We start from the raw sequence: 27,671 nt of genomic DNA, 5'->3' as shown, positions 1-27,671 counted from the left end.
TCTGTCTGCACTCATCACATCGACTTTTAAGTAACACAAGATAATGGCAATATATAGATATTTTAAGCTGCATTCTTCAAGGATAAAAAACAATATGTTTGTCTTAAATCACAATTTAAAGTATTTAAAAAAATGGCAAACAAATTTCTGCACACTGACAACTATGAGCTGCCTGTTGCAACGCAGCCTGAGTGGTGGATTTCAACATAAGTCCCACCTCTGGCAAGGTAAACAGCCAATTAAAGTTAAGGATTTTGGTGTGGCACCTGGGGTTGCCTATAAGATTTCAAGGGGGACTTATGCAACCCCTGGCCACCACTCTGGACACAACCCTGTCTGGGTTATTACTGTAGTTTTTAATCAACATTACCTTCCTACCCACTGCCCCCCGAAGTCCCAGCAATCAACACCATTGGCTGCCGGTATTTCCATGGACAGTGTTCGACCTCCCACACGATCTGTATGGCACATTAGACATGATTTAGTCAGAGCAATAACTCTTCAACAGTTTCACACACAGAAAAACCCCACTCTAAAATGACTCACCGCCCTACTGCTTTCAGTCCCAATACACTTGTACAAACCTTTTCCTTCCAATACCAGTATAGTCATCTCTGGGTTCCTTTTCCGGAGCAGATGAGCTGCACTTAGTCCAGATAGTCCGGCTCCAACAATAACAACGTCCCAAATTTCTGCAGTCATGGTTAAGCTCAAGTGACTGTCTTTGTGTGTGTGTGTGTGTGTGTGTGTGTGTGTGTGTGTGTGCCAATGTGGAGTGCTCTGGAAAAAGAAAGAAGTAAGAAAGAGAAATCCAACTTGTGTTCTCTTTTCTTCTCTGTATCAATTAGGTCATCCTACCACGCCTGGGCAGCTTTCATAACAGTGCACTTTGGAACTGAGAACAACTGAGCTGTGGCCTACTTGGCATATAATCAGCTGTGAGAATTCCAGCAATACAAGCCAGCAGAGGGCTTTTGATTCCTTAACAGTAGAAACATGGACAGATGGAAAGTCTTTTTTAAAGTCTCTTTACACTGTGTTTGAGTATAATGTTTTAACTAATTGTTTTTAATAAAAACACAGTTATTAAGTCTGACTTGAAACCAGAAATAGGTTTGTAATGCCAGGATTGGAGCTACATTTATTTAAGTGTATTAATGAGAAAATACATATGCTTTCACATCTGTCAATTACTTTTAATGTTACCCTAATATAGTTCTTACTGATCAGAACTAAAAGCCTGACTTGATCATACTGGATGCATTTTGAATTTGAGCTCAAATACTGTCCTAAAAGAAGTGTTATCTAACCGTTATGATGACTAAAAGCAAGCCTTGTATTTTGAGATTTAAATGAAAAGATGTTTAATTGAAAAACCTCAAACTGGGACACACTCATAGAAGATCCATCCTCATCGAAATGTATATAATAGATTCAGAATTGAGTAATTATTGTTAAATCAGTAACAAAAATGTATCAAGCTCTTTACCAGCATGGCACAAATGAGTGTGATGCAAAAAACACAATGAAGGTGGTCTGAGCTTGTAATGAAAATGAAATATTAAATGAAACAGAATCTTTCAATAAATCTGGAACATCAAGGAGCGTGCTGGAGGTAATGTGGAGGACAATCAAACTACTGGCATGGTTTTGCTTGTGCAAGTTGATGAACTCATAGACTGAACTACATATCTTTGTCAATGACACTCTGGAGGTATTTCTGCAAATGAATCCAAAAATTGCAGTCAGTGCTGGGGGGGAACAATCCCTGAAAATTGCAGACTTTCTGTCTTAATATTCATTCGGTAACAGAAAGTAAATGAATAACAAGTTGGGGAGGATTCCCCTTTCAAAGGAGCCAATTAATTAAGCGTAAATCTATACATCTATAGCCAAGGCCAACAGAGTGATATCACATTTTCGGTTCTGAAAAAAACACCTTAAGGTCCACCATCATCCGCCAAGGACCATTAGATCAGTGTTCAAAGAACTGATGAACCCTTTGAGAAACGGTGTTTAGATGTTGTGGCGCAGTTACTGCCTCGACTCAACAAACTGTGATTCATTTTTCTAACTGTGCTTGGCTGTAAGAGCCGGTGTTCTGAATTTGACTCGTTTTGCAATGAGGCCGGCTGATTTTATATAAAAAGGTTTTTTGTGCATATTGTTTTTGCATAATGGTTCATTTAAATACATGCAAACAGCATTGGCGCTGAGGGACGCCGTGAGTTAATCTTTTAGGGGTGCTTTAACCCTCTGCTTGTGTTTTGTGAATTAATCCTTCTGACTCATTGGCAGTGGGTAAACAGGTACAAAAGTCACACAATCCTTAATTGAATCACGATCTTGATGTTTAATGCTTCTAAAGGCTCAGTATTTATCCAAGCAGAGAAACGTCCTGCTGTATTTGCTTGGTTTCATTTTATTGTTCTTGTTATCTATCCCATGGAAGTCAAACTTGGCATGATGTTATTGGTCTAAAACGACTCACTGTAAGGCCAAAATCTCAAGTTGAACAACTGTGTTGTTTGTGTTTTTTTTATTTAAAACAATTTGAAAATTTGAAATTCTCTCAAAAATTCTGTGTGTGTTTTACTGCTAATGTAGTAGTGCTAGGAGCGAGTTCCCACAGGATTTATTAACTGGCTTCTGAATCTTGACTTGAGATTCTGCATTTAATTCCAAGATGGTAAAATACCAAGAGCAAGCAAATGCTTATTTACACACCCAGCAGACAAGGAACAGCATTAACATTCATTTGAAGTAGTGTTTGTGTCCACCTAATCAATGTTAGTACTCTCTCTCTCTCTCTCTCCATTTAGTTTTGTTTTTCTTTGTCCTGTGTTTCCCAGGGATATAGGTACCAGGCTCTTAAGCTAAATGTTCCTTTGTGTTTACAAGCAAGTAGCAGGCTCAAGTATCAGTCTAGCTGTTGTTCAGGGCCTGTCAGATTTCATACAGTACAAGAGGAAGTCGCAAACACTTTTTTCAAATATTGGTTCTTCAGTATTGAATCTAAGGAAAAGTCAGGATTTCAAGTTTCATGGTTTTATCTTAAGAATAAATATTGCTTTTACTAAAAGTTATCTTAAACCAGTTAGTCTCTGAGTCCCTAAAAAATGAAATAGGTGTACTTGTAGGGGTCAGAATGGAGTTTGGCGTGTATTTTGGCTAGCTCTGGTTCTGTCGTTGCAGCATCTGGTCGCTATAAATCAGAAATATCTTTCAACACACGTTGCCCAAAGCATGTCAAAACAAATAGGCAAACAACACTAGAAAACTTGCATGCTGATTAAAAAAAAATGTTGATTCCGATTCAGAGGACTTTATTTATCCCAAAAGGGCAATTCAGTTTTACAGCCGAGCAAGTTTTATTATCCTTTAACTATAAATTAAATGTGTCCACTGAAGGCCACAACAGTTTCTCATTTTGAAAAGCTCTTCTTCTGGAAAAAAAAAACAGCATGAAGATTAGCTTTTCATACAACCTGGTATTATATAGAAACCCTGCTGTCAGGTGCTTCTGACAGAACAACCTGATCTTGTGTGTTCTCCTTGTCCTTTATATTATTTGAAACTAGTGGTGTTACAAACAAAAAAAAGAGAAGAAAAAGGAAATTTGTAACACAACGTTTCCACTCCTTAGGTAGACATGACTCAAAACTGAAATTTAACATCATCACTACAAATTAAAATGCTTCTCCATGAATCTTAATAATGTATCACATCATCTATTTTTTCACTAAAGGCTTACACATTGCTTCACTACCTATATTTACATGGTCATTAATCCTCACAAAGGGGTTGCTTTATATGCATCTACAGCTGCCTTCTTTCCTATTTCTCCAAGCAATTCTCATTGGTTGAATTTCATTTGACTAAAATTGTAAAACACAATTTTTTGTCTCTCAACTGGAGTGGTTGTAACTCCAAATAAATGGGAAAGTAAAGCATTTTGCACAGCTGAATAGCAATACCAAGGCAACCTCCTGGTAAACATGTAAAAAAGGTGAGCTCCCATCCAGTCAGACGTCTTCATGGTAATTAGGTGGGAGTGAAGGAGGAGCTCCCTGTAAGGTAAGATCCGCAGGCAACACAGTCCTACTTGATCCTTTTGACATTTGGATGTAGAATCTGCATTCAGGTAGGATCAAATAATACTACGTTTGTTTTTGTATTTTTTTAAATTTCCTGAACTTGTATATTGGTGCACGGTTCTTACTAGATATTATAATGTGATTTAATATGACCACATGCTCTTTTTTCTGTTTTTAATAGGACCACCATCATGATCAGACAAAGCTGCAATTGTTTGATGCCACTGTCCTTCCTCAGCTGTCCGTCCTGGCTGTCTGTTTACTTGTTCTGCACTGCAGGTTTCTTGAGCACAGGTAAGAAAACAGACTTACAGTAAAGATACACAACTATGGGTTCTATGTGAGCCTATAGAAACCATTTAACCAACTTTAGCTTTCTAACATGTTATTGAACGAAGCATCCTAGTGGAAGCGATAACAGACCTACAAGTCTCATCTCTGTTGAACACTGCTTAGCCGAAGGCCTCAGTGGAGTAAGCTTCCCCATGTGTTACCATGGCGCTCACTGTCTGTCCAATCAGATTTAGAGATTAGGCCTCCAGATGAGTGCTTACTCCCTAATGTTTCCAGGGATTTGAGCTCATATGTTTTGTCTTGTTTATTTCTTTACTCAGGGTGGAACGTCTGATAGACTGAGCTGCAGTTCTCAAATATATATTTCCCTTTAAAAGAGTAGTTTTTTTTATAAATGGAAGTGCAGTTTTCTTTGTATATGATATGTGAACAGTAAAAATTAAATAATTCTGTTTCACTGTGCTTAAACTTGTCTTAAACACACAGTATGTAAATTCCACCACCAGGGTGCCTCCTCTCAATCAAAACAATATAACTGAGCTCAACTACCTACTACTCCACTACTGTAACTGGTAGAAGTACCCGAAGAGAAAACAGATGGCACTAAAAGAGCTACATAGCTGCACAGAAACTGACCATTGTAGACTTCTCTGTATAACACAATAGAAATAGTCACGCAGGAAGACCGTTGAAACCTTTTTTGTCTCTTATATATGGTGCAACTTATACTTCATATTTTACGGTATACAAAAATAAATAGTAAATTCTGAAAAATAGAAGTCCACTGACTATTAACCTTAAATATAGTGAAATTTATCAAATAAAAATATTTACATCCCTCACTTACAATTTCATTGGTTAACACATTTTCAGGAAGGTTGTTAAAAAAAGTGTTAAAAGCAGAAGAACAATTCTGCATGTTGGCGAGATGCAACCATAAAAGTCAAATGAAAAATAAGTGTTGTTGTGGGCTAAAAGGATGCATGGGAACATGGCCACTTCTCTCAAACCACTTAAGAATAAAAAAATGTAATACTCATAATAGCGGAGTAGATCTCCAAGAGAGATGAGAGATGTAGTCATGATGTTTCATTTCAATTGAATTAGCTGGCGGACTGATGACGCACCAAGGGGAAAATCTTCTTCCCCTTGGTGCCAGAGGAGCCTAACGGTTTTATCCAGGTCACCTAGAGAGGGAAATGAAGAAATATGAAAAAATTAAGAATGTCCCATGTCGCCAGTTGGCCAGGATAGTAAGCCGGAAGTTACTCACTCAATATCAGCAACCCTTTAGTTTTTTAGTTTTTACAGCAGTTTAACATGGAAACACAACTGACACCTTAGATATGTTTGAAGTGACTGGAACCTGCCTCACAGCCTTTTAAAACACCAGAGAAACCAATGAAATCAATGAAAAAGTGTTGTGCTTTATTTAAACCACACGTCTACCAAATCCACAAACATCTTCAGACTAAATAACTAACACTGAAAAAAAATTGTGGACCCTTACCAAATCATAGTTAGTTTAAAAACATTGTTTCTGAGTAGAACAAATATAAACACAAGTGGTGTTATATTTAAGGCAAATAAAACTGTGCTGGAGACTGAAAATATTCCTTTAAAAATTAACAAAACACTTTACCCTCTGTCTGAGCCACTAATTCTCAGTATATGACCTACAAGGCACATTCTTCCTGTGAACAACAAGAACAGGATCAACTGTAGCTGTTCACCATAAAGGGTAGCAGAAAGAGTATGAAGGAGATTGCACCGGTTCTGAACCAGTCACGGGACATAAACATCATCACCTTGATGATCGCCCGCAGTGAATTTTCCTGAATATTTGCTCCTGCGTTTTCACACATGGGCTCACCTCCACTTCACATGGAAATGTTACCAGGAGCCTGGCACGAGCTAGCCAAGGGAGAGTGGGTGTGTAAACAATCAGCCAAGTTTACACTTGCAGAGCGGCCTACGCTATTAATTGAATTTTAATCGTGATCACGATTTCGACCTTCCAACAATCAAAGTAACACAATTGAAATTGATTATTTATGTTTTAAAATACGTGCACAGTAACTTGACATTTCTATGTGGTCCTCTATTGACCATACGAAAAGAAATACATAACCCTATTTAAACCATGTTAGGTTATTCATCATATTTTATGTTACAGTTTATATTTATGTTTGTTTAAATACAACTTTATTTTGCCTCACTTGGTTGTCCCAGTCCAGCCCTGGCAATAGGATAGTAGCAGGATATGTTTTTTTTTATATAAACAATAAACAGTCTTTTTAAAAGTACCCAAAAACAATTAATTACGTGATGAATAATCAGGAGCTCAAAATTGTTAAATATCATCATGATTACCATTTTGATTAAAATCGTGCCACATTACTTGTAGCACAGCTGGAAAGTGTTCAGGAGTTTTGCGCATGTTTGAAAACACCATTATGGTAGTAGAGATATACTTCAAGACACAAAAGCTTCATATGTTTAATTTTTTTCCAAGAAGGACCAAGGGGCTTCATCTGACCTTGAATCATGTATTTATATTTTTGATCTAAACTCTGTAATAATTACGCTACAAATGTTGTCGTTAAAAGTTATATCTGAAGGTCTTTAAGCCGCTGTGCATCATTTTGACTGCCATTTTTATGTCTCTCTTAGCTAGACTTCCTTTGAGAAATGAATCCAAATAAAAATGAAACGTACCCATTAAAATGTGAGCATGAATACCATAAATTGCAGCTCAGTGTCAAAAAGGCTTCTCTGAATGAGAATACATTATATTCATCCTTGAGGCTTACAATTGGGGATTATGGAACAGTTAATTTGTGTCTGTGATTAAATTCAAGACTTGCCTGACTTTCTTTAGAATTGAAGATGACATTAGGGATACAGGTGACGTCGACCAGCCCGCAGACCCTCCAGAAGGCTGAGGGAGAGAGTGTGACTTTGGGCTGCAGATACACACTGAGCCCTTTCGACACCGGAGAACTGGACATCGAATGGTCTGTGGTCAGTCCAGACACTATGCAGAAAGATCAGATGGTAAGAGTATGTAATATGTAATGAAGATGGTTCATTTATACTATTAATGTATATGTAGGGTCTTATATAAACGGATTATATAGCAGAGCGACTAATTTATGCTAAGATGCCCTTGTGTGAGCTTGTGTGGGTCTGATTTCGCCTACATTTGGGGACACATTTCAGAGTTAAGACCAGTTAATTGGGGACGGATTATCAAATTTTGGTCCCAAATGGGGAAAAGCAGACATTTGGGTCAGTGAATTGGGTAACGACGAGGTTAAGATGAGTGGAAATCTTCAGGAAATGAATGTAAGTCTAAGTAAATGTGTGAATATGTATGTGTCTGTCTCTTCTTCCAAACTATTTCCAAGTTTGAGTTATACCTGTAAAAGCTATATAGGGTTCTTGAAATAATGCTATTTTCTGTTCAGTCATTATTCCTTGAGATTGGAGACTTTACTTGCTGTACTTTTCCTGTATTTTAATATTTTAAGTTGACCTGCTATACAGTTCAATGCTCTCTCCACCATTCCCTAAACTATGTAATTAATTACAAAGTTCTTCCTAAGAAACAAAAACTAATTCTATGGCCCCTTCAGATGAAAAGAGGCTCTGACCTAATTAGACTTAAGAATGCATTTGTCAGAACAAAGGTCAGAAATCACAATAAAACATGAATCAGGCCAGGTGAAAAAATAAAACATCAAATTAATTCAGATTTTATGTGGTGTGCCTGTCTAAATCCAAATTTAGAAAACAGGGTGACTGAAAACCTTCTGTCTTTTAAATTGTATATAAATGTTTTTTTTATCCGACTCGTCTTTGATATAGGATGAGTCAGAAATGTTTGAGTCTTAAAATTATGTTTTTCCGTCTCCTCTTTGGCCTTAGGCAGCGTCATTTGATCTCAGTAAATCACAGGGACTGATCAGGTCAGAATGTGTTCCTCCTGCTCAGTAGTTTTGGGTCTTTTACAAACATATGGTTTTTGCAAAGCAGTCAAACATTTTAATAGTCTGGTTGTGAACAGCACTTCTTCTAAATCTGACACTAAATGTATTTCCACTGCAAATTGACTTTTTTTACAAAAACGATGTAAGAGGCTCACAGAACAGGCTGAAACAAACAGACTTGCCATACTGTATTATCACTCTATAACATTTATGCTAATGTGATAATTAGTTAGAACCAATACAGTTTATTTTGAGACCCATATGTTGATTCTGTTTAATCTGTTTTATTATGTGTTCCATCAGCTCATTTCCTACACCAGCGGCACTAAATACCTTCATAGTGACAAAGCTCTTGCAAAAGGCCTTCACTTTGCGGCTCCTGACCCGTCAATGGGTGACGCTTCGCTCTCAATATCTGTACTGTCTTCTGCTCACAGTGCCACCTACCAGTGTAAAGTGAGGAAGTCACCTGGAGTGGACATGCGCAAGGTGTCACTAGTAGTCATGGGTAAGACCCGGCATCGGATTCCAGTATTCAAACATAAATGTTACTTGACTGCATTATTTATGTCCATCACCCTTGACAACAACAGGAGTGGTTTCATTTGAAGGAGTACGTTGCTGCACAAATTAAAATGTAACATTTTGGGATGTTTATTTTCTGAGAAAAAGGTCACATTCATTCATGTGGATGCAATTGCAGTAGTTCACTAAATTTAGCGTACAGGCAGGTATATCCTTTGAGACTGCTTTGTTTTATTTCAGTAGAAATAAAACAAAGCAGTCTTGTGCATGCCTTGTGCATTAAAGTCATCAGATACTGACCTAAAAAAGTTACCTAAAAGTAGCCCAGTTTAATGTCACACTGTTTTATTTTTAAAAAGTGGAACTGAAGAGCACCTTTATGATTGGCTGTGAAAAAGTGCTTGAACAAGTTAATAAAACAGACCAATGGAACAACATTACGATGTGCACTGCGTCTTAGAGCCCTTCAATCAAATTAAAAAATATGTCCCTTGCCTATCGATCAGCAGCCTGTGTGAATGACCAACCAGGTATGCCCTATAATAAGACAAAAACAGGAGCGCCCCCCCCCCCCCCCCCCCCCCAAAAAAAAAAAAAAAAACACTCACAAAAGAACTAGAATGCAAAGTTATGAAGGCCAAGGTGGGTGCAACATGGATTATCAGGCTTCAAAAATTAAATCAAATAAAAACGCAACATATTTGGGTCAGGGTTTGGGTTGTCATGCCAGAGCCTCATAAAACAGCACAGGAGTTGGACAGGCAATACAAACTCCACAGCAGATGCAGCCCACAGGAACATATGAAAAGGCAAGACAGCCTGTACTGTGTACTCTCAGCACCGCATAGGGCACACTAACAACAAAACGCTACGTTGCTAGGCAACACAGTGGGTGTTGATGTTCCCCTCTTGTGAATGAGTTAAATCAGTCTGTGAGATTGTTGTTGTTCCCTATGCCCCTAGCTGTTCCTGTGTACTATTTCATGCTCAGTATGGTCTATGCTCAACTGCTTGAGTTTTCAGCACTCCTCAAATGTATCAACAACTTCTGAATTCTAGGAACAGCCTGCAGTGGCAACCTCATAACTTCATTGATTGTTAAACAGCATCTCCCAAAAGGTGGATGTTTCTCATTTAAGCATAATCTCCTGGAAGAGATAGCATTACAAGCAAAGTATATTGAATTAGTGATAAATGCCTGCTTGCTTTTTGTGCACAGTCTATAAACTTGACATTGAGATTCATCCTCCTGCAGAGCTGCAGTCACACCAGGAGCTGCAGTAGAAGTTCCTTTCATTCCTTTTGTTTAGTCCTCACAGTCAATCCTGACTTTAAAACAAAGATTAAAAACACCTAAAAACAAGTGTAGATAATGGTCACAACTCACAAGGCTGTGAGTGAGGATAAGGAGAGGGGACTTTTCTGTGTGTGCAATTAGTTAAGGCTTTTACAGGTCAGGTACTTTCTGTAACGTTAGAAGTCTTTGTTCCATGAGGATGTGCTCCCTATGTTTGTGTCAAATTGTACAATTCTCTTGGTGCTTTAGCCAATCTGGATAAAAAAGGGCAAAAATAGACATTTTTTTCCCTAGTTTCCAATTTTTCTGTGTCAGAATTGGTATTTTACGATCTGAACAATAAGTCCATTAACTAGCTTTGAAGCTTCCACTGTATGATATTAATTCATAACCAAAAAGAGATTGCTACATTTGCTAATGTAAGAAACTGAGTCAGGTTCCTAGAGACAGCTGTGCTCTTAATTTTGACCACAGGGATTAAAAGAATACATATTAGGAAGACAGCTTTACGGAAAAAAAAAAGCTATGTTGCACTATTTAGATTGAGCAGTGGATGAGACACTGAAAAGAGGCTCTGGTAATTTGCAATGACACCTCACTTTAAGCCATTTGTCAGTGTGTAAGTCTTAAAGTTAGCCAGAAGGTTAAAGTAATTTACTTGATTCGTGTCCAGCTCATCTTATCTGAAGAGCATGAGCACACACTGTGCTTGAGGAGGTCACCTCATTGGCAGATTTATTTATTATGATTTTATGACTTAATAAATAACTTTGTGCTGTGACATCTTATCATGACTAAGCAAATTATTGTCCCCGTTTAAAAGCAGCTTCCAAATCAAAGTGATGTGGGTAAAAAGCCAGCCAGGATGTAGTTTTAGAGAATAATTGATGATTTGATTTGTTGTGACTCTTCCATTTTTTGGGGGGAAACCAAAGTTTCCGGTTGAGGGTACACAATTATTTTTAGTAGAGCTTTACTATACACCATTGTGTGGTGCAATCAGGCTATCAAAATAGATAGCAACAACCCATCATCGGCTTGCTATTTTAGATTTATCTTTTGCTCAGACAATTTTAAGCAAGTAGAGTAACAAATTACAGCTGATGTCTCTTTATTTTTCCACAACCATATTCTGAAAGTTAATGAACCTACATAGTAAAAAAGGAAGTTTTCACCTTAATTGATCATCTTCCATTAAATTGTATTAGTGCATATGTATGGGCCTGTTATTGGGCTGCAATTTTCTATAATCAATTGTTGATGTTTTTTTAAACACCAAATAAAGTCTCCTGATTGTCTTGATGTGACAGTGATGTTCCATTAGGCCCTGTGTCCACCTAGCGTTTTGTTCTGAGGGTTCCTTTTTCATTTGTTTTCAATGAGTGGAGAGCGTTCGCAGCAGAAAGCAGCCACCCGGAGAAGAAGCGCAGCACCCAGAGGCTTTTTTTCCACGTGCTCCACCTTTTTTGTGCGGCCGCTCCGAGCACTCAAGTTGAAAATCTTTACAACATTTCAGAAACGCGCTGATGCCTTGACTTAGTTTTGACTTAATTTTTCCGCCTACAGATCGTGTCTTGTATCAAATCCTCTTTGCTCCGTGTCTGCCGGAGTAAAAAAAAAAACAACCTGAAGTAAAAAACATACAATAAAAAGTTACGGAGCTGTGTCATACAGCGGCTGTTGCCAACAGACTGTTGTCATAGAGACAGGACGGACGTACATGGACACAGAGCCTTACCCCAGTATCAAGTCACAGTGTCAGTTTACACAGTTCAGATATCATGAAAGTGTGTTTAGGTCTCATGGTTGTCCGCCTTTATGAGGTTTAACTCCACTGCTGAAACTTGAAATGTTGCTAACTTTGATTTTGGATTGGATAAATGATGTAGACACATATCTTGTTAATTATTTATTATGCATCACAATGTAGAATATATACTGTACGTGATCTACTCCTTTACTTCCAAAATACCTGCTAAGCCAAAAATATCATCCGCAAACCTCTGGATCTACATAAAACTCAGCCAAGGTTATGTCAACATCACTTACAGTTAGAGTCAAATACTCAACTGTTAGAGGCATAGAGTCTGCAGTCTCAGCGTCATTTCAAAAGAGAAACATGTTTATGTTCAATGGATGCAAATTCCTTTCAACACAGTTCAAAGAGCGAGCAACTTCAACTCACTTCATTATGTCACAGATCAAGAATGTCTCCGGTCTTTTTTCTCACATCAAAATTGGTATCAAACCTCCATCAGATAAAATCACCTCAACCATAGATGGAAACCAGAGAAGTGTGAAACTGCAGTGCTTTGCTTATCAACAGAAAGCCTTGAGCAGTGTTCATACAGACACAGACATAGTCCTGAGAAGGAAAAACATTAGAAAAACATTAGAATCAACATGAATGTTCAAGAGAAAGGATAAAAAGTATCCCTCGAGTGAAATGCTCAGGTTTAACAAATACTCCACAATCATGTAACACAATCAATCCCATTTTCATCAAGACACATCGTAATGACCTTGTCCTATTTCCTAACAGCAATACTCGCCATGCCCCTTCATTATTACCTCAATGCTCACATAGAATTTGATTTGATGTTCAAATTTATCTTTATGGTTTCAATTTATCCAACTAAAGCTAAAAATGTGGCTTCCCTTTTGATCACAGAGCCATGAAGCTTTAGTTTTTTTCACAGCATTGGAATGGAAATGGCAGCATGAAATTATCCATTTGTTGTTTGATTTCAGCCAAGCCGTCTGTGCCTAAATGCTGGGCAGAGGGACGGGAGCTGGTCGGGGAAGCTGTGTCTCTGCACTGCAAGTCTGCGAAAGGCTCCACTCCCTTAAAATACTGGTGGAGGAGGGAAAGTGGAGGCCCCATCCCCGCTGCTGTCTCACAGAGTAAGTGTGACCTCTGCTGACGTCATGACATTACTGCACATCAAAGAGAGGGATGACGAGCATGTGTAATGGGGTGAGGTCTAGACGCTGCTGTTATAACAGTATTCAATTATGTGTTGGAATAACTCATTGTCTTACAGTACTTTCTTTTTTGTTTATTATTTATTTTCAAGATAGTGGAATTTGTAATTTTTGGAGTTATTCAGATAAACAGTTTATATTCTACTTACATTTTGGGGGGACTTATTGTGAACAATTGGAAGATCATTAGAATATTTCCCTATTATATGCTAATTCTTTTCCAAGGAAGAAAATTCTTGAAATGTTTTGAACTTGTTAACTAAACTGACGGGGGTTTTGTGTAGTGACAGCAAAATGTGATCTGGGGAGCTTTTGGGGGGAAGGGATTGATTTAATCGGGTGCTAATGATTTTTTAATACAACAATCATTGACAATATTGTTTTTAATTTGATGTAATTATCTTGAGTTAAAATATATAAAATGCGGGTTATTCATTGTGCGTTGCTTCAGAACATAAAAAACGTTTAATATTATGAACCATCACAAACCGTATCATAGTCACCAAAAAAAGGAATCGCTTATAAAAAAAGGAAGCAACGAGCAAAAACGACAGCCAGTAATATTAAAGCAGATTCATCTCACCTTACTATGCAAAAGCAATATGCAAAATGTGCTAGCAAGCAGCTGACAGCCAACTAACAGCCAACTGAAGCCAAAGTTATTCGTCCCAGATTTAAAGTACAGTCAGGTGACTATGCTATCTTGCAATATTAATGCAGTTGAGTAAGCTAGAAACAGATTCCAACAGCAATACACAACACCCACTAGCTAGAAGCTGCCAGCCCGCTGCAGCTATTTTATGAACCTGAGATGAACAGCAAACGACAGAAGTAGCTTACTGTCAGATAACTTACAATACTACTGCAGCTCAGTCAAAGTCTTCACCCCTGTCATCTTCCTCTGTATCCTCTACGTCCTGCATCACGTGTGCTCACAATCTCTGAACCCTATCTGTATTATCTGGCAATGATAAAGACTTCTTCTTCTTTGTTGGTTTTTAGAGGCCGCTGACATCCAAGAAGTTGCATAACTGTCTTCCTCTGGATTTGAAGTCGTACTACAGTTTTTATAAGTTAACAATAAAATGTTTTATATTTTTAAAAGACTCAGTAGCGAGTGAGTCAAACGTCTGTGTACTTTTAGTGTAGATAGTGGTTAGCTAAACAGGACTTCTGGCCAGAATTCCCTTTTTTAATGCTTTGCCAAGACTAGCAATTTGAAAAAGCAAGAAGAGAGTTACAGTTGAAGGATTATGTCTTTGAACAGACTGTTAGCGTCACCTTCACAACTTTGTTGTATTCAACTAAATCATTGTAACACTTGTAGAAGGATCCCTTTCTGTGGTATCCTCATGGAATCCCCTTGTGTGTTGAGCACATGTACAGTACATGAGTTAATCTGTGTTTGTGGGCGTGTGTGTGTGTTCTCTCAGACAGCGTAACAGGGGAACTGAAAATCAGCAACCACTCGCAGAGCTTTGCAGGAATCTACCTTTGTGCGGCGAACAATGCTGTTGGAGCTGAACACTGCAGGATCAACTTGAAAGCGAGCAAACGTGAGGATAACACACCCCCGTGCAGAATGTTTCAGTCCACATATATCACACATGACGCACTCATGCAATCACAGAAGACCCTACTTTCATCCTCTTTAGTCTTCTCTCTTTGTAGCTCTGCCACAATCTCCCCGTTGCCCCAGTTCTCCCTCACAGGGATTTAACTGCAGTGTTCAGAAACATCGCTGTGTTATATCCTTATTATGTTGTCTTACAATGACAGAAGAAGGTCAAAATTGCTGTCAAAAACATCACTTTAATCATTATAGACAAAATGTCTTTGGTCTTGTACTATTCATCACCCACTTCCTGCTGCTCAGTCACAAAGTCACTCTTGAGTGATGGTGAGATGATACTGCTGCCTAATACGTCAACAGACCCTCTTACCTATATGAAGTTAGATTAATGAAACAAAAAATGGCAGCAACTGAAAATAAGTGGACTCCTTAAAACCATCTCTGAACAAGAGAGAAAGCAGAGGAATACCAGAGCTGCCTCACAGGGAATGAATAGGGATGGTAAATGCACTGAAAGGGAGTACGGTCAGTGATTTAGTGTAACATTATGTAATAAATCATATCTAGGTTAAGACTCAAACAGGTCCTCCCCTTTCTGTGGATCCATAAAATAAGTTTGTCTTCGTTTACCTTATGATCTGTGGAGCATACCCCCGTATTACATCTTGTTGAGTCCATAACTTCTTCTCCTGGTGTGCAGATCTTTGGCTTTAGGGAGGGAATCATTCATTTTCATGTAGTATGCTGTCCTAGACCAGAGGTTCCCAAAGCATAGGGCCCTGTAAAATCATTTACAAGACATTTTAAAACAGGTCAACTACACTACATTCAGTCTAGTAGTGTATTCAGTACTTAACTTTAAAGCTTGTATGGATAGAAATAAAATAAAAATCATCATTACTATCATGTTTTTCTTTGTCTTCCAAAACATAATACTGACCACTGACTATTTTTTTATAGCTCACACAATTCTCACAGTTTTAGGATGAAGAAAATTAATTAAATAATTAAAGGAAAGTGAATGTAATGTCTCAAAGTATTAAGCCTTATGCCTAAAACAACATTGTTTGGTTGAAATAGGCAACCTGTTTCAAGAGTTTGCTTCACAAAGCCAAACAATTACCTCCGTCCCACCTGCAACTTCTACCTCTATTTATCTGTATTGAGTGACATTAGCATGCAAATTAATGTAACATACATATTTTATAGCATAAGCACATTTGATAAAACATTCAATTTCAGGGCCACAGTTTATCATCTGTAACTTTAGTGTATAATAATACTCGTATCTTTCTAACTGAAATTTTAAAATACTATTATACCTACTAAGTTATCACTGCTGCCATATGAACTGTCTACAAGCATAAACAAATGTTTTTAATTAATATCTTGCAATTCAAGTACACAAGTGACAACTTGACCAAAAACAGCTGAAGAGGAGAGTCTCCTGATGCTAGCTTAAAAAATAAACCTGCACAAACATATATTTATTCAGATAAAAGGACAGCAACACACGAAAAACTATTGCTAACAAGTGTTCTCAAGTTTACAATCCTCTGTGTAAGGTAATTATCTTAAGTGGGGGTAAAAAGTAATGAGAGAGGAATGGGGAAAACACAACAAACACACAGGACTGTAGGACTGCAGGACTACGATCTCTGGAAGACATTACCAAACAGATCACCGGACAATTAACCCAGTTACAAAAATTATCTACATAAAGTTTATGTGTTCCTTTGATATTAATACTGCCCAAGTAACCATAATGATAAGTACTAGTGCGTATTTACACAATGCAAAGCAACTTTTAATGAAGAAGTTAAACTACATTACTGCAATAAGGGTGAATGAAGTGAAATTGATTATCATGTCTGACACAAACAACCTGCCACCTGTTCATTTTGAGCTTCTAATGAGTTGAGAGTATAGACTGTAAATATTAAGGTTGAGAGTAAGCTAATTGGCTGCTTACAATGAAATTAATAGGCTATTTCTTCTTAAAAATTTGAGAAGAAAATGAGCCCGTTGTCCCTAGTTACGTTATTTTCTTAAAATAAGTCATTTTTTGGTTGTGTAATGAGAAATTGAAATTTTGGCAATCCATGGATTTCGTTGAACAATGACTATACAGTGTGTTTTAATGCTGTGAGAGTACAATATTTAACTTTAAGAGTTGGCAGGCCAAAAGGGTTGGAATCCACGCACTAGAAAATAAGAATAATACAGTCTAGTACATTTTTCACATTGTTCTTCCCTGCCGCAGAGCTTCTGAGAGAATAATTCCTTGCTATTCATGCTGATTTTACAGCTCCAAACAGAGCAGCGGTGATAGTCGGCACCGTCGTGGGTTCTCTGCTTCTCATCTTCATCCTGCTGGTCTTCATTGTGCTGTTATTCTGGAAGTTGAGCAGCAGACATCGCCATGAAAAGGAGTTTTCCAATGAGATCAGGTACGGCACAGCACTGCAGCTCCAGCAGAGACATCGGGGCACAGTTAAAGGTGTTGGCAGCTTGATGGTTAGATAAGTGAGCCGCTGCAAGGGGGGAACAAATCCACAAACTGTCTGACAAGTTTCTCCGAGTGTTCATTTATCACCCAAAAGTCCCATGAGTCAGAAACTTGAGCCTCTGTTATTGTTGAGCAGTTCTGTCAGCTTGCGAGCTTATGTTAGAGGGTGTGAGCATTTGGTCAAAACATCATAATGTTAATTTAAAAGGTTTTTTTTCCTGCATAAATAAGTATTAATTCGATAAATCACTTTTTGACACAAACAAGTTAAAACACACGTCAAAAACAACTTATAAGAGACAGAAACCATAATCAATGTTTCTGTCTCCACACAAATTAACACACATTGAAGCCATTTAGATAATTAAAGAAATAAACCCCATAATAGAATAACATTATGAAGAACAGTGAGAGAATTAGTTTTTCCGTGAGAGAAGACTTTTGAGATTACACAAGTCTAGACTACATACGGCTTGGTTTTTCCTTATCAATTCTCTGGGAGATAAAAAATCTTAAGAAAAATATTGGAGTCAAAAACACAAATCATATCTGGTGGAGTCTGGAAATTATGTATTGTTGTTTGGCACGCAAAAACATCCAACAGATCCTGAGTACCTCCCAGAAGAGTTCTGATCTTATCGGTCCAACACCCCTCTTTTATTCATGACATAAATTAACCCTATGATAGTTCATGAATGGAGAGAAACACTGCCTATTTAGCGTTTATCATTAAAAACCAATCATATGCCACCACAATGTCATTCAGAAGCTGTTGCCACACACATCGGGACCTCAAAATATGTCTAATCTATCAAAAGTGAAAATTCTAACTGTGAAATCTGGTTATATCCAGTTTTTGCTACCTGGAGCATGTCACCCCTCCCATATCTTGTGAGTTTGATTTCTTAGGTCATTCAGAGGTCACAACACCTACCCAGCATGTGCAAGGAGGATGCGCAGAGGAGGTGTTGTGAGTTTCTCTCCACAAGATGTACTGTACCTGAGGCATTTCATGACATTGAAGCTAAACTAAGGATTTTTTTAACACACTTGAAAATGACTTAATTTCATTCACAGAGTATATAATCCAACATGTTAGCTGAGCTTTAGCCTATTTTATGAAAATGACCACTATTTTCACAAAGAGCATTTCATTAATTTGATATGATATACTACATAGACTCTCCTTCAGTCTCCTATGAAGCCTCACTTTGTGCATAACAATTTTCGATTTGTGTGAGAAGTGCAGCAACAATCCGCTTCTCTTCAGGTAGATAATGATGCAAATATAAGTGCTGACATTATAAATAACATCAGTTCCGCTGCATGCTGCATCTGAAAGCCTGAGTAGCATTCATTAAAAGTTACCAAGTCTCTCTTCTCGTCTCCGTCTTCCCTCAGAGTTAGAAACATAAGAGGCTCGCTAGTGTCAGTCAACAACAACTCTCGCTTGTTCTTGTGTGCGGCTTGCAGCATTAATATGCAGTTATTAAATCTTGACAAACACTGGAAAGTGGCATTTCAAATCTTTGCTTCTGACTTTAATAAACTTCCTAAGGAATGACTGCTGCATTTGATCAATTGTTATAGTCAACTTTCAATCATTCAATCAACCAGTTTCTATTTCAACAGCCTAAAATGAACAACAAAAGTTATCTCATGGCACTTCACATGATAGGATCTAGACTGCACTGAACAAGTACTTTGCGAGAGTATCAAGAAAAATGACTGCTCATGCAGAGCCAGACTATTGGTGGACTGCCAACTGCCTTGACAGGCTGGGTTAAGACAATTGGGAAATATAATACATATAAAAGCCAATGATGCTTTTTAAAAAAAAATCTGAATTCTCAAACTCTGGAAGGAGCAGGAATAATGAGCAGGCAACATTATCATCATCAGAGAGCAAAAGTCTGACATGTTGGAAATACTCTGTTTCCCTTTCATAGACGAGGGGGCTTGATCCGGTTCTTACATCTATTTGTTTAATATGAAGTTCAAACTGTAACAAAATCTGCCTGCCAGGAGCAAAATGTACAATGACAAGGTGACATTTTTGTTTTGGTTTAGTTGCTGAGTGCTGTCTGTTGCTCTGAGCAGTTTCCAGGCAACCAGAAGATATTTGAGCAGTCACTTTGCCTTTCACATAAATAAATAGTCTAGAAGATGAACCTCCTTAAATTATCTGATTTATTTGACACTCTTTTGTTTCCTGTAGAATAAACAAATTAGATATACTGCACTGAAATGAGAACTTTAGAGGTGCTAGGGTAGCTATTTAAACCTGTTAGTCTTAAATCTGTTGTATTATTCACAGGAAGACACGAGAAAGGTATCAATATCACATTTAACTATTTTCACCCATTACAAGGTTCCTCCAGCTATTGTATGCGATTCCAAAGTGGTCTCTAGATCTGCAGAAATTAGGCTAAAGGTCACATATTATGCAAAATACACTTGACCACGTTTTTCTAACACTCATGTGTCTCCCTAGCCTGTCACACCTTCCAATTATGAGAAATGGCCATCCGCTCTGTTTCCATTTTTTGGAAATGTTTGGCTATTTTCCATTTTCCATGTTTGGAGATTTTCCATTTGTGACATCACAAAGGGCAGTAACCCCTCCCCCAGGTGGGTTACACTCCCACAGCTAGTGTTTGTTCTGCTCTCTGAATCTGCCTTCCCAACGTAAACAAATAGGGCATGGTGCAAGAAAGCCGAAGCAAACCAAGCCCTGCCAGAGAGGGGGCGTGGTGAGACACAGCTCATTTACATATTTAAAGCTACAGACACAGAAACAGCCTGTTTTGAGCAGGACTGAAATATTGGAGTTTAGGCATGATCAAATACAGGATCAGAGTGGAGTTTTGACAAGAAACTTCACAGACATGTTTTGGGGAGCTTTGAGACTTATTTAAACTTGTTAAAAAGGAGTATACTATGTGACCTTTAATAAGGTTAACCCTATAAATCCTTGCTTTGAGAGAGTTATCCTGGACTTATTTATTTACACTCAAGAAAATGTTCACAGTTCCTACCTGTGTGATGCTCCTGATCCCATCTTACTACACGTTTTGGAAACATTTCAAAGTATGTTGAACGTCAAGGTTTTGTCTTCAATACTTTAGTTTATGTTTTGAATAATTACAGATTGTACTGATGCAAGCCACATGAGTCAGTGAATAATACTCTTTGACTGTGCGTTTATTCTGAACTCGTGTTCAGATAATGAAACCATTAAACTCCCCTCATGGCACACATAATTGCTTTCTTGCAATATGATTGTTATTGCCATTGCACAAAAGTAAATAAAAGCTTCTCTCTGTGACATTCAGCTCATTTTATGACAGGCCATAACCATTGGATTCTGTGGAGTTCAAACATCACAGAGAAAATAATGGCCATTGAATCTTTGAGGGTTCTGTAATGGGAGTGAGCATTAGTTTAAAAAGCATAATTATTGTCACAGTAAGACAGACGCTCGGTCTAAAAATTAGCCACATTTAAAAAAAAAAAAGTCATATTTTGTCTCTTTATAAATGAAATTCAAGAGAAGAGTTAAAATGTAATGCTTCAATGCCAAAACCTTTCAGCTGAACAACACTGTTCTACATGAAGCTCGTTTCAATGGAAGGGCAAATTTCACTCGGTTACATTACTAATTGTGGCAGTAAATCTTTTGTCCTGTGTTACTTTTTCTGTTTTCAATTTGCATCTGAGGCAGGCAACACAGTTTGCCCTCCTGGCCTGTGAATATATATGAGCTGTTATAGAAGGAAAGCATTTAACAGATGCATATCAATGTGAGTCAAAGGAACCTCCAAATGTAACTTATATTAACCTCCTCAACCAAAGTGGTAGAAACAGATCTCACCTCTTGATGTTAAAAACATAATTCTGCCAAACACAGCTGTCCTTTATAGCAAAGCAAAGCAGGTCAATTCAAAGAGCTCCAGAGTGCTTTTTAGTGACATTGACAGTGTAATGACATGCATTAGAATACTTTAAAGGAAGAATGTGCAACTTTTTGATCCAGTAGATATCACCCTTGAGCACTGGCATGAAACCAAAACAGCTGTTTGGCCACACCTCCACCATACTGAACCCGCGCTATCCTCCAGGGACCCACCTCCAAACCCCCATCCACTTGCATTGGAACGAAGGAGTAATCAAGTGAAAAGCACCATAATTGAGCACTATTAAGCACAATCAGCAGTCATCATTATACTTGGCTCGAGCTGCAGTTTCCTGTGGCCTGCATTGTTGTGTAAGCAGGATAATGGTAGCACACTTTAGTTAGCTCGTAGCTTCAAATTTCATGTAAATTGGCACAGAATGACCGTGATCTAAAAATGAGATGAGATGAGATTCAACTTTATTGTCATTACACATATACAAGTATAGAGTAACGAAATGAGGTTTGGCATCTCACCAGAAATGCTTGCGTTACATCCAACTAAGCAGTGAGTATGTTATTCTTCTTCTCTCTAGTCCTTCACTTAAACAGCTTTTATGCACAAGTGGAGGAACTGGTGGTCCCGTCCATGTAAACCTGATGTAAACACGGCTCCAACAACAACACAGCGGGCGGGACTCACAGTCCTCGCTCATTGTAGACAGTCATGACTCAGAGAGACATTTACACAGGAGAGACTGGATTCCTGCTGTATTTAGGTGTAAAATGTTGCACATTCTTCCTCTAACAGATTTGTTTGTTTTTTCCACTTCCGCTAAAGCTAAATCTAAATATACTACTGAGGTTTAAATCAATCAATCAACTTTTATTTGTATGGAGCCAATTCACAACATACTTTACAAAAAAGGGCAAGTCTAGACCGTATACTCTCTTGGTTAAGGTTTTTACAGAGACCCAACACTAACTTAACATTAGCAAAACACTTATCAACAATGGAATACAGTAGCAAGAAAAAACTTCATTTTAAAGGTAAAATCATGGATAGAGAGAACCAAAGAGAGAAGCATCAACACCAGCCAGTACAGAACAATGGCATTCAGTCAGTGGCAACAACAATTATAAAATCAATGATTTACCAGGTTCTTTGCTTAGACTGCTCCATTAAGATCTAATTGCCCTCATAGGGTCTGAATCTTTATGACAAAGATTATTCATTGAGTTTGGAGGGTTCTTGTTAGAATGTTGGTCTTTATGTTTTTAAATTCAAATAAAAAAAATGATGGTCTATTTAAAAATGAGAAAGTTGTAGCATAGCCTTCATTGTTTTCCCTAGCTCTACAATATTCTTTGTTGTAACAAAAGGGACGCAAAAAAAAAAAAAAAATCAGTGGTATATTCTACTCTAGCATCATTCTCAGTCTTTTAGTAGCCTATTTGGTGGAACATCATATTTTGGGGACTAAACTCCACAACCCGCATGTGCAAGTATCTATGTGCTTGATTCTCTGAACACTGATAAGCTCTTAATATTGAATCTGAAAAGTGCAAAACTGTGTTAGTTAAAAAAAAAAAAAGGGCAGCATGGGAAAATGTGTCTCATGCAGTGGGGTCCTGGTTCACTGCTGGCTGCTGATGTTCTGCAGATGGCCTCCCTGACATCTCTGAGAGGATTTCTACTTTTTTGCAAGTAAACAATGTCTCCCAAATATTTTGGAGTTGTAGTTCACATGCAGTTGAACGCAGCCCACATGCTTTCAGAGTAGATGGATGAAATGGGAGCCGTGTCAGTGTGGGAGGACGGTTGTGCACAAGAGACAGAGAAGCACTTCAAGCCACGATCCTCCTGACGGAGCTCCTCCATATCTGTGACACACAGGAGCAGAACTCTCCTCACCTGAACACTATTGTGATGCAGTGGTGAAATGCTCAAAGGGGAGAGATGGTAATGCAGTTATCATTTGAGCCACGACAACAGACACTATCACTATCACATCCGTCATTATGTGTTAAAGATACAAAGTTGAAAAAAAAAACACTGCAGCCTGAGTGGGGGGTGGAGAAGTTCAGAGATGAGTCATGCAAAGTATCAACTCAGTTCAGGAACTTAATCCTCTACATTTGTATAGACAGAAAACCCTAAAGCTCTTCATGAGGAACAAAACATCAGAGCATTAACTGTGCAATATCTGGTGTAAATTTGAAACAAGGAGGGGGCAATTTATAACCTGTAATATAATATTTTTTGGCAATCTGGAAAGTTTATGCAAGCTCTGAGCACAACACAGACAAATCATTGATCCTTAAACAGCTGAAACTTCTTACCTTTTAGCATTCAATTGCTAATTTTACATCTAGCAGATATGAAGAAAAACAAATAATTCTTCAAGGTCCTGTATATATGCATTATACGCTTACCTTTTTGGTGTGTGTTTTTTTTTTTTAAACTTCTCCTTGGAAATATCTGGCTCTAAAACATCCAATTACCAATATGCCCATCTGCTGCTTTAGACATCACGGGTTATCAAAGCTGTCCACTGCAAACTGTTGCCTGCAGCAAATCAAAAGAAAAAACACTAATGAGAGTGCCAAGACTGAACAACAACAGTAGGTATGTAACACTGAGACAAAGAGCTCAGAGATGCTGTACAGCTTTGTTGAGCTGTTTGGAACTATAGCAACAGGTGGACATTCTGTTAACATTCTGGTAACAACATCACCACCTCATGCTACACACTGTGTGTGTTTTTTTAAGAACAAGTTACTGTGTAATTATACATTTACATTATTGTATTTTTTTAAATTATTGTATTTTTTTATTTAAATGATGTAAATATGTTTGATCTGTTTATAACTTCTATTTTTATTTTTTATAAGTATATTCCCGTCCCCTGTTTTCTGGAGCTGCTGTAATGCACTGTATTTGATCATGTCTATAAACTCAACTATTTGAGTTATTTTTTATCGTGTGTCTGTAGCTTTAAATGCAAATGAGCTGTGTCTGACCACGCCTCTGTCTGTAAGGGCTTTGGTGCCTTGGGCTTTCTTGCTCTGAGACTGCATTCATGTGCTGCTCGGGTGGTCCAAGTTTCCAAGTTTGGACGTCTTTCTTCCGACTTTAGTGTGTTCACGTGATTTCAGTTCGGAAAGTCGGAATGTTGTAACAACAGCAAAAAACAGCGTTGGTGCGAAGAAGATACGAAGAAGATCAGTCAAATGTCACTGTTAAAAGTTATATTTGAGCAAAAAGTTGATGTACATTACGTGAATTAATAAAAAAATTGTTAAGATTAACAAAACATATTTTGCCCCCGATGTGATGACGATTCTGACTTCAAGTCGGGCACCTGTTTTCCGAGTTTCCGAGTTGTTGTTCCGACTTGAGCAGGTGTTCATGTGCATTTTACAACTCGGAAACTCGTTTTTCCAATGTGTCCGACATCACATGAATGAAGCATATGTCCGATTGTTTGTGTGTGGAAAGGCAGACTCAGAGGGCAGAACAAACATCTGAATGTGGGAGTGTCACTTACCTGGTACAGGGGTTACTTCCCTTTGTGATGTCACTAAGGGAAAACCTCCAAACAGCTAGTTTGAGCACACAATTTCTGAAAAACAAGTCAGGCAAAAGACGGAGAGGATGGACTTTTCTCATAATTGGGTGCGTCTGTAGACAGGCTAGGGAAACACATTTAAGTTAGAAAACTTAACCTGTTCTTTTAATTGATTTTCTTTTGGCTGTTTAGAGAGACAGGAAATGATGGGATAAGAGAGAGGGGGGATGACATGCAGAAAACACTATGATGCTTGCATTGGATTGCTCTTTTCACTTTGTCTATGTATATTGTATCTGTCTCTATTAAATAAACCATAAATAAAAAAAATAAAAAAATAAAAAACACAAGTAAAAGAAGCTTTAAATGAGTAATTATCCTAGTACGAACCACAGGAATTGAAGGATTTTACTTGACCTAAAACAGATGTTCTACTGTGGGTGGCCCGCGTTCGATTCCGACCTGCAGGGTGCCAATCCCCACTCCCTCTCTCTCCTGGTTTCCTACTCTATCCACGTCCTATCACATGAAGGCAAAAAGCCCCAAAATAATTATTTTAACAAATGTAGTCCTTTTCAAATCTTTCTCAGTAACAAACAAACTGCCTGACACCGTGCAACTTGATACATATACAATTAAGTGTGTTCATTTCATTTGTGTGTAAATTACTTTCAGAACAAATTTATGTAAAAAGATGAACATCTTCCCCTGGCAAACAAAACAATTCATTGGTTTGTAATTTATTTTACTGAATGAGTTCCTAACCCACATCCTGTCAAACACATACACACCTTAATCACAGCCCCCCGAAAACAACAGACATTATTTCCCATATCAGCTGAACAGAAAAAATATCCATTCCATTTGCCAGCAAAATTCTTCTGCAGGATCTGAAAATGCCAAAGTCGATCAGGCTGTGCAGGCGTTATCTTTGACAGAGGAGCAGATCCCAGCTGCTGTGGCAGAGTTACATAAATGCAGAATGCAAAGGAGCTTTCTTAGTTTGAACGTTGGCAGCGGTGTTGACGAGGGAAGATTGTACTGTATGCTCCTTGTCAGCGTTTGATGGTTGAACCACCACCAGAGTGAATTTTATGCTTCAGTGAAAGTGGGGGAGAGAAAGCAGGGCCTCGGAGAAAGTAGGAGCTCGAGGGAGACGCATCCAAATAGGCAAAGACAACAAATATTTATGCCCTTAACCTACGGGGCAGCGCTATGTTGCTCAGGGGAACGGTGCGTACACTGTGGTAAATATGGATACAAGCACACAGAGGAGGACCAAAACAAGCAGGCTTTCAGATAGCTAGTAGACATAAAAGCTACAAGCAAGTAACTTTGTGCTTAAAAGATAAAACAGCAGTTGTCTTTCAATGCAAAAAATACAGAAATACAACTGGATCTGTAGGGACGAGAAATATTGAATCTTTTATGTTATGTGCATAGAAAAAAAATGAAGGTTGAGCTTCTTGATGCTAAGAATTGTTGCTGTTTTCTTCGTATTGTCATTCAAACCTGTTTTTGAGGTTTAGCCTGGGCGTTATCTTTGAAAATATAACCATATTGGGACCTATCTTAAAGGTTATACAAGGATATGATAAGGGAATTGTCAGCTTTCTTAACCCATATGATGAGAAAGTATTTTAATGCAAATCCACCCAGCCTGTCAGGCTCTACCCGAAAGCTCCATAAAAAAGGTTTTGATTTATTAAAATGACAGCTCAGTCCATTCACTCAGCCTCTACAATTGCCTTCCAAGCCATTTCACCATGTAAAAAAGGAAGCCCTAATTCTCTGCAGTCAAATGATTGAACCTAAAAACTATTTCCAAAGCGGAAAATAAATAAAAAATCATTTCACTTTGTAGTTTTTTCACTCTCTGCTCTGCTCTGATATCTAACAGGGAGGACGTTCCGCCTCCTGAAAACCGCCCTGTGAGTCGCCACACGAGCCGGAGCACCATTCGACAGCCACAGGTTTCTTACTGTCAGGTTGGAGGCAGCGAGGTGAGCTCTTTCAATGAAGGGTGCACACATACTCCCTCAAACAACAGCCACGGACACACACCGGTCAAATACACACCAGTGGAATATGACGGCAGGGATGAATATGCAGTCTAACCATCAGTAGGAGTTCTAGAATTTAGTGTTTGGCTCTCATTGTGATATTTGCAGAGAAGATTCAATGCTGTCTGGACGCTTAAACAAAAAAAAAAACAATTTATAACAGAATTCAAAGCTGTGCAGTAAGAAGACTTCGTCAGGTTGGCTACTTTCAAACAGTCTAAATCATGTAAGTTTTCTTATTTTCCTTAAAGAATCAATAATTGGGAAATGGACTTGATCATTGTATAGCACTTTTCTAGTCCTTTGACTACTCAAAGTGCTTTTACACCGCAGGTCACACCATGCCATTCACACACTGATGGCAGAGGTTGCTATGTCAAGTGATCATCAGAAGTAGGGGGGGGGGGGGGGGTACACCCTGGACTGTTCACTAGCCAATCACAGAGCTGCCATGTAGAGACAGACAACCAGTCACACTCACATTCACACCTACAGACAATTTAGATGAATCTATTAACATATCGAGCACGTCTTTGGACTGTGGGAGAAAGCCGGAGTAGCCGACAAAGCAGCGGGTGCAACTTGGGGTTAAGTGTCTTGCCCAAGGACACATCGGACTGGTGGCTGTAGGAGCTGGGGATCGAACCTACGACCTTCAAGTTGAGAGACGACAGACTCTACCAACTGAACCCTGAGCCTCCCCAATCAAATTTGAAACTTAAACTAAAACTGAATTTTCCTACCAATCGTTTTCGCTGGTGTCAACCATGTTTATACTCAGTGATTGTATTCATGGTCATAATGTGCTGCATATGGTTGCCCCTTTACCTCATAACATTTAGGAAAGCAGTACAAACAACAGATCTTAT

At 38.3% G+C, this 27,671-nt stretch overlaps 2 protein-coding genes across 4 annotated transcripts in view; one reads left to right on the top strand and one right to left on the bottom strand.

Moving 5' to 3' along the window:
* The window catches only part of si:ch211-127i16.2 (probable flavin-containing monoamine oxidase A), a 48,140-nt gene extending 47,285 nt beyond the window's left edge, over positions 1–855 (bottom strand). The window contains exons 1-2 of one of the 3 annotated variants that reach the window (XM_029276752.2): positions 585–855; positions 371–458 (exon numbers count right to left, since the gene is read on the bottom strand). In XM_029276752.2, coding sequence (XP_029132585.2) covers positions 371–458; positions 585–702 — 206 coding nt within the window. In that variant the 5' untranslated portion in view covers positions 703–855. The remainder of the gene's footprint in view (positions 1–370; positions 459–584) is intronic. The other 2 variants (XM_029276753.2, XM_020630593.3) reach the window with 2 other exon arrangements.
* Positions 856–4,065: 3,210 nt separating this feature from the next.
* On the top strand, positions 4,066–26,954 carry LOC109981686 (coxsackievirus and adenovirus receptor homolog). The gene is made up of 8 exons (XM_020630596.2): positions 4,066–4,144; positions 4,279–4,391; positions 7,273–7,448; positions 8,687–8,891; positions 12,957–13,109; positions 14,624–14,746; positions 17,072–17,213; positions 26,640–26,954. Exons 2-8 carry the CDS (start codon positions 4,289–4,291, stop codon positions 26,854–26,856), a joined length of 1,119 nt encoding a protein of 372 aa, XP_020486252.2. The 5' UTR covers positions 4,066–4,144; positions 4,279–4,288; the 3' UTR covers positions 26,857–26,954.
* The last annotated feature ends 717 nt before the right edge of the window (positions 26,955–27,671 follow it).

This window comes from Labrus bergylta, chromosome 17 (genome assembly GCF_963930695.1).
Source record: "Labrus bergylta chromosome 17, fLabBer1.1, whole genome shotgun sequence".
Taxonomy (NCBI): Eukaryota; Metazoa; Chordata; class Actinopteri; order Labriformes; family Labridae; genus Labrus; species Labrus bergylta.
Note: the sequence above shows the minus strand (reverse complement) of the source record. Positions and strands in the feature narration are given on the sequence as shown.